The following is a 7,029-nucleotide window of genomic DNA, read 5'->3' as shown; positions in this document are numbered from 1 at the left end:
AAACAGATATGTACAGTATGTACAGCTATGTGCAGTGTGGTAACAGTACCATCGTAGTGCAGAAACAGTAACAATATAATAGTAGGCCTATTAAGAATAAGTATGTGCAGGATGAAGAGCAGTAGAATAGTAATAGTAGAGCAGTAGCAGTAAACAAATAGACACTATGGATGATTGATGCTCATTGAGCTCAATGCAAATCAAACCAGCTATAATAGGCCAACTGAAATAAAACCATGCCAATCTGTATGGTGAAGGGTATGTGATGATGTGGAGGTATTTTAATTCCAAAGGCCAGGGGAACTTTATCAGGATGCATAGTATACTAGATCCATGAAATATCTGCCTCTATAGGAATGTAACATAGGGGTGCCAATACCCTATTTTAAGGAAGAACATTTAGTTATTTATGATACATTAATCATTCACAAAGAAAATTGGTGTCCTTATAGGTTTCCTATTTTTTTTACTTAAGGCATTAAGATCAATTTCCAAAAGATTTGCATTCCTCTTTTTAGTCAACTTTAGCAGAGGTGCCAATAATTCTGAGGTACTGTATGTTGGACCAACCTAATAAATACATCAAAGTAAAATGAGTGATTGCATACAGTAGGCATGGTAGGCTACATGACCGCAGGCCTGGCATCCCCTAAGGCCTAGGCTACCTCGCAAACTGCTTTTGCCACCTTAGTTCCCAGGTGGTGCCGAGTTAGTGGATGCCTAATTATGCTGGGTGCAAAATCATCAGATGCTCCTCTCAGAGTAACCTCTTTGTGAACAAAAGTTATTTAAAGTGTTTTCTGCATAAGACATGTCGTTTTTAACCATCTCTTCTATATCCCTCGCAACACTTCCCAAGGCCGCCATATCTAACAGGTATTTTTACCAAATTAGCCTAAGATATGATGCGAGCTTCTAGGCCTCCTCAGATTAGCCTAAGAATAGGCTTCATTGAATAATGATCATCGAAATTTAAGACTAATTTCGGTATTTGTTTTTTGATGTTTTGAAACCGATTAGGAAAACGGAAAACAACTTGATTCTCGTTTTTCGATTTTGTATTTTAAAACGGATATCAAATAATCCTTCGTTTTATGTTTTGTTAATTTTCATTTCCGAAACGGAAATCGATTGGCCAGAAGATCCACTGACCGTCCTGACTATGCAACATCAATTTCCATTTTTCCATACATTAATGATTATTCAAAGAGAAAGACATGTTTCTAGGAAAACTTACCTGAATACCAAACTGCAACTGGCGTTCCCTCCGCACAAATTCTAATTTAAAACCTATTTGTCATTGGGGTGTTTGGGGACCCCGGAGGACAAAAAAAGCTAATAAGAATGGCCATGAATTTTCGTGCTGCTTTCTGGGGTTCACCTTCTTGAAGCTCGCCTCTCTGGACTGGAGCTCTATTCTGTGAACTCTCCAGCACGGTCCCTCCATAATAGGCTATAAGCTACTTCGGATCTCGGTACATCCCTCGCCAACTGCGAGGCTGTAAACTCCCAGAGCCTAAGGGCAATTCGCAGGGAACTAGAAATCAACCTCTTGTCTCTTAAACATTTCGTCCGTAACAATTTTGTTTCAAACCAAGATAACCCCATTGTCAGAATCAATGTCTTTGAAGAGTGTGAATGATTAGCCTACATTTCATAGACACTTCCACACACCGGGACTGTAATTCATTCACAAGAAGGGTTAAGCATACCTGTAAGAGATTTAATAATTTCTGCGTAGTATCAAAGAAAGAAATGCATTTTCACAGCATGCAAAAGCACTAGGACAATCTACTTTCGATTTCTCTGGGTAGCCTAATAGTCCAAAGGACAGCTTTGAGAAGCATCAGTATTGAGCGTACATAGTATAGTGTTAATTGAATTGTCTGCGTAGTAAAGAAGGGATGTGATATTGATTCACATTGACAGCTTAATTTGAAGATCGATAGGCGGGCCACTTTGACACAGGTAGGATATCACTCTTAAAGACATGGTACAAGAGGGCTCAGGCACTGACACATTCTCATGGGACTTGACCCCCCATCCTCATCCACACCCACAAACACACACACACACACACACACACACACACACAAATAAACTCAAAGGTCAATATTTATATACTGTATATAAAAAATATTTAACATTTATTTCACATTTGTAAGACATGACACCACATACTCAAAGCTATGCATGCAGCATTATGTAGCATAACACTTTTTGGCTATGTCATATGGCATCTCACACATACATCTCTTGGTATTATGTTAAACTTGGCTAGAATGTATTTGGAAACTGCAACAAAAACGGCATTCTCTTCCATTATATTAACCAAAAACTAGACACAAACTAACACCCATCCTTCTGGTCATAACAATCTATCTTCTCAGCAATGACCATGGTAGCAAAGAACTTCCAGAACTTGCAAATGTTCATGTGTGGGTCAACCACTGTCCATCATAAACAACACCCACAACATAGGACCTGATAAAGGAACCGCCAACATTATTGTGTGAGTCTAAAGACAGACATTCAGAGAAGGACGGTCCAAGTAGTACAGCTGGTCCAAGCCAGTCAGCATGTTTCATTGTTGTGCGTCACCAAGTGAAGCGCTTCACGACCCTCTCCGGTGTCTCTAGAGAAGGCCAAAGACAAGCACTCATTAGCTGATCATCCAAAACTTTTTTTCCTCAGAATAATCACGATTCTCAATTCTGGCAAAAGGTTGCTGATATTAGAGCTCAAGTGCAAAATCAATGAATACTCAATTTATTAACCCCTTGTTTAACTCATCCTATCATGCTGATGGCCCATACAAGGTACTGTCCATGCCATGCTTACCTTCACGGTCAGCCTGGCTTAGTTTCCACAGCTTGGTGCACTTGAGGAACTCCTCTGGGATGCCTCCTGTTGGGACAGAGAACACGTCAGTAACTGCCCTTCCACAACAACTGAGGGTCAGTGTGTCAAGGTGGAGACACCCAGATATAGAGTTGAGTAGGTGTCAACGTGTGTGCTTGCCATTTTCATAGAGACGGCGTAGAGTACGGTATCTCAGCGAATTGGTGAATCGGTATCTACGCCTTGCAACTGCCACAGGTTTGACCCCTGGCTCCTGTCCAACCCGCCGGTCTTCGTGTGGGCCGGCCTCTGCTGCTGAGCAAAGCTCAGCCTGTCTGTGGCGCCGGGACTTGGCCACCTAGTGGAGAGACATGGAACAGCAGCGTAGTGTAGAGGCAGAATGAACACTACATAAACAAAGGGACATCCACAAACACGTTCATGAGATTAGAGGCGGACATCCCGGATCCAGAATATAAAAGTCCTGCCATATATTCTTTCTACCTGTGCACTTAACACAGGTGATATCACTAATTATCTGATCTAAATGGCTGCCAATTAGGATGAACTGGTTTATTAAATGGTTGGATCAAATACTTGGCAGGAATTTTACTTTCTGAACCCTTTCTGATGTCCGCCTTTGCATGAGATGCCATGACGAAATGAAGCAATTTAACACGCACCTCCACCACCTGGCCGTACGAGCGTGCCTTGATGGAGGCGAGGAGGTCTGCTCTCTTGGAGCTCTGGAGGAGAGGGAGACAGAAGAGAGAGAGAAACCCATGAGAATAGCAGATGCTTAGGGTGGGCACCTCAGCACCATGGAGCTCCGGCTGATTATGCAACCCTGCTGCTGATCCCTCACCTCCTGACGCGGGTTAAAGTTGGAACTGGTGGAGGGCTCTTCAAGGTTCAGCCTGGATGGCTGTTTACTGGCCTCATTCATCTGCAAAATAGTACAGGATGGTCAGCAGAATCTCCATCATGCACCAAAAAGGAGACCACGCTCTTTACAGAAATTCAAATGTAATGTTACAGTTTTTACTGAAAAACAAAACACATTTTGTTTGTTTCCAGGCAAAAATCATACCATGTGAATTTTCTGCCACGTTCTGAAGGACCTCACGGAATTGAACAGTTTCGGAACCAGGTTCTGGCGGACGAGGTTGAGACTGGATTCTGGGTGTTGGATAACCACAGATTCCTTAAGCTCCTTGTAGTACTGGTTAATGTTAGCCACCTCCTGTGCAGCACAGAGACGGGAACAGTTCAGATCAGCCAGTCAGAACAGCCATTCACAGCCTATCTGTTGTCACTATTAGGCATTCAGAGGCTACTACAAAAAAGCGTTTTTCTAGACACCACTCTCCTCCACAGAGTTTAATCAGTGCAGCTCAAAGGACCTCTTCCCCACACACAGCTAAATTCCAGTGAAATTCTCACAAACACACTCCATCACTCTGTGTCAAGATACCCCTGTGGAGCACACAAACAGTTCTGCACCCACAGACCCTGTGCAGCACACTCACTATGTGTTACATTCGAGTAGAAGCATCAGATTCTGGATTTGTATGTATGGCAGGAACTGCAGGAAGATAACAAAAACTCTAGAATCATCCTGAAGCAGTTAGGGAAATAACAATTATGAAACAAGTTCCTTTGCACAAGTAAACAATGATACATCTGGACATCAAAGAAAAGACAGGGCAAGTGTGTGGCATTGTGGCTGCATTTATGGATTGCAATTATATAACGCTTTTACTGTTATGGGCACTCAGAGCGCTTTATTCCAACTCACACACACATTCTTACACTGAAGGCTTCCATGCTTGGCCCAAACACGATCAAATCCCCTGATTTTCCATGTCTGGAGTAGCCTTTTTAAAATTCCTAGAAATTCCATGACCCATGAGAACCCTGCACTTAGAGCAGAGTAATTTTAGTTACTCAGTAGTGACTTATCAGCTATGGCTGCTGGGAGTGTTGACAGAGGCATAGGATTTGACGTCATTCTCACAATCAAATGACAAACATGATGGGAGTTTTGTTCCACTTGTATATTCAATGTACAGTAACCCCCCCCAGACCCAAGTACCTCCAACATTTCTGTTGTGACAAGCTGCTGAGGACGAGATGCTGGTTTAGCGAAAACCTCAGTGTTCGTCTCCCCACGTTGCTTCTTATCTCTTACAAATACCAGCTGTTGAAAGTAAGTAGTAAAAATACAGCACTGGGTTATAAGAATCCTCCATTCATTACATGTAATTCTACACATTATCATACACACAACAATATATTTGCTTAGTTTGTACAGATACAAAAGCATCCAAGACATATTAGAAGATTAAAGAAACATTCCCATAAGAGAATGCTCCAACAAAGAGTTGCGACATAGTGGCCACTGCATCATGTCCTAGCAGCAGTCTAAACAGAGTGATAATTATGTGCAGTCCTACCGGAACAGGCATGGCGGTGAAGTGAAAGGCTTTTGCACCCAGCAATTTGTGCAAGATGTACACCACATCATAGTGCTGAGAGCCCATGGCGTCTTGAGTGAATGCTTGGACATCCTCCCAGTCTTTCAAGGCCAGACGGATCTGCATCAGAAGAGATAAACTTACATCATTGATCAAAACAAAGATTAGCTTTAGTCAAGTATGACAGGCATCGTGTTTACTGGGAAATCATTACACAACTAATAACTTGATTTATTAGACAGCAGCTGCTTACTGTCCTGCGACCCATTGATATTATTAAATATACACAAATATTGTATGTTAGCAGTTTTGGCATTTAGAATTACTTAAGTGGATATCAAAGTTCACTCCGGAATGTGTGGGTGTACCTTCTGCTTTGGGAAGGCGCTCTGTGAATGATAAAGACCGTAGAGAATATAAACCCCGCCAACTCGGATCTGAAAGGGGTATGGCGGTAGGAGGTAAGTGATAGCCGCATTCAATGCCATGCGGCTGAAATCATTTTTCTCTTTCAGATTCTTGATTCCACTGTTGAGATGTGCAAAAACAATCATTAGTCAATAGGTTCAGCCTAGACATTGAGATTCACCCCATGAAATGAATGATTACCCAAAACAATAATGGTCTCTCTTGCTTGCTACGTTTAATTATCGTAGCCTAACGTTAGAAAAGTAGCCTGAGTGAATGCTAATAACGTAGCCTAACCAGTTTTAACTGCCGGTGAAGCACCCGATTTGGTTCCCCCGGAATTCCTGTTTCCTTTACGCCACTGTTTTGAAGTTCTTGCGTTGTTGCTAGGTTACCGTGCGTATTCACAGTGCTGTATTGCGTTTTCCGTGTTTTCAGCTACGGTAACCGACTAGAGCTTCCGTGTAAAGACCTAGAGGGGAAACATGAATTGCATGGGGAACCAAATCGGGTGCTAACAAATAAATAATACGATTAACGTAAACAAAAAAGACATTAATTAAGGACGTGTGTTACACGAAGTTCAACATAATATAAACTTAAATATCCTCACTGAAATATTTCACCGAAGTCCATGTCTTTCCAGATGGTTGAGAATTCCTCATATCGTACTGAAGCTGTCCGTTGAAATCGACCCAACAACTCCTCAAGGTCTGTTTTCAAAGGCTCCTCAAATTTCTCTAACCGCCCTGACATTATTTGTTCTGAAATGGAAATACCTGACTGAGGAAAGCACAATTCTGCAAAACTAGGAACAAGACAACAATAACAACAAACGCATCACGTTTGAGAGTCCTACTCCTACTGGAGGAAGTGTCGACAGATGATGACGTATTACAGCAAAGCTGGTAGGACAAACTTAACAGTGCAGATACAGACGGAATTGTCACATTGCTCACAAGCAAGTCTTTACTGTCTATGGTCATAACATGGCTTAGTTAATTAGTTCTATATGTGCTCACAATGTGTTTGCACAATAAAATCAGAGGAAAAGATCTTTAACAAACTGATGCAGGTACAGGTTAATAGACAAATACTAGCCAAATAAAGCAAAAGCAGACTGTAGTCATTATAGCCGGTCACCCATGGGGCCACACTCTGACTTGTATGGATATGGCTATGATGAATAAATATGACGTGTGTAAAGCCTATACTCATTAATTCAATAATGTAGGCTAATAGCCTTTGTTTGAACTGGTTCAGCAGAAAATGTATAAAGGTATGGTTTTAGAAGGAGTGTAAT

The 7,029-nt window shown here is 41.7% G+C and overlaps 1 protein-coding gene across 2 annotated transcripts; it reads right to left on the bottom strand.

Annotated features, from left to right (window-relative positions):
- Positions 1–2,097: 2,097 nt before the first annotated feature.
- LOC143138874 (snRNA-activating protein complex subunit 1-like) lies at positions 2,098–6,609 on the bottom strand. 2 transcript variants are annotated; one of them, XM_076299305.1, is made up of 10 exons: positions 6,340–6,609; positions 5,687–5,846; positions 5,298–5,438; positions 4,937–5,041; positions 3,932–4,084; positions 3,707–3,787; positions 3,525–3,587; positions 3,022–3,199; positions 2,842–2,907; positions 2,098–2,635 (listed from the first exon to the last, which is right to left on the bottom strand). In XM_076299305.1, the coding sequence occupies exons 1-10, from the start codon at positions 6,480–6,482 to the stop codon at positions 2,598–2,600; spliced, it is 1,128 nt and encodes a 375-aa protein (XP_076155420.1). In that variant the 5' UTR covers positions 6,483–6,609; the 3' UTR covers positions 2,098–2,597. The 2 variants fall into 2 exon arrangements, with proteins under 2 accessions (XP_076155420.1, XP_076155421.1); XM_076299306.1 differs by lacking the exon at positions 6,340–6,609 and adding an exon at positions 6,024–6,273.
- Between the last annotated feature and the right edge of the window lie 420 nt (positions 6,610–7,029).

The sequence above is a fragment of the Alosa pseudoharengus genome, unplaced genomic scaffold (assembly GCF_046254945.1).
Source record: "Alosa pseudoharengus isolate Yale_2024_CS ecotype anadromous, Long Island Sound unplaced genomic scaffold, YU_APseudo_1.1 YU_APseudo_1.1_scf_22, whole genome shotgun sequence".
Lineage (NCBI taxonomy): Eukaryota > Metazoa > Chordata > Actinopteri > Clupeiformes > Clupeidae > Alosa > Alosa pseudoharengus.
This window is presented reverse-complemented; position numbering and strand designations above follow the sequence as displayed.

What these genes read in the sequence shown, in the direction of transcription:
- LOC143138874 (XM_076299305.1), bottom strand. Translation starts at nt 6,482, where the DNA reads ATGTCAGGGCGGTTAGAGAAATTTGAGGAGCCTTTGAAAACAGACCTT. An exon ending in GCGCCTTCCCAAAGCAGAAG is followed by an intron (nt 5,439 to 5,686) that starts GTACACCCACAC and finishes CTTCTGATGCAG; the next exon opens with ATCCGTCTGGCCTTGAAAGA. An exon ending in AAGCCAGGCTGACCGTGAAG is followed by an intron (nt 2,636 to 2,841) that starts GTAAGCATGGCA and finishes GGCCTTCTCTAG; the next exon opens with AGACACCGGAGAGGGTCGTG.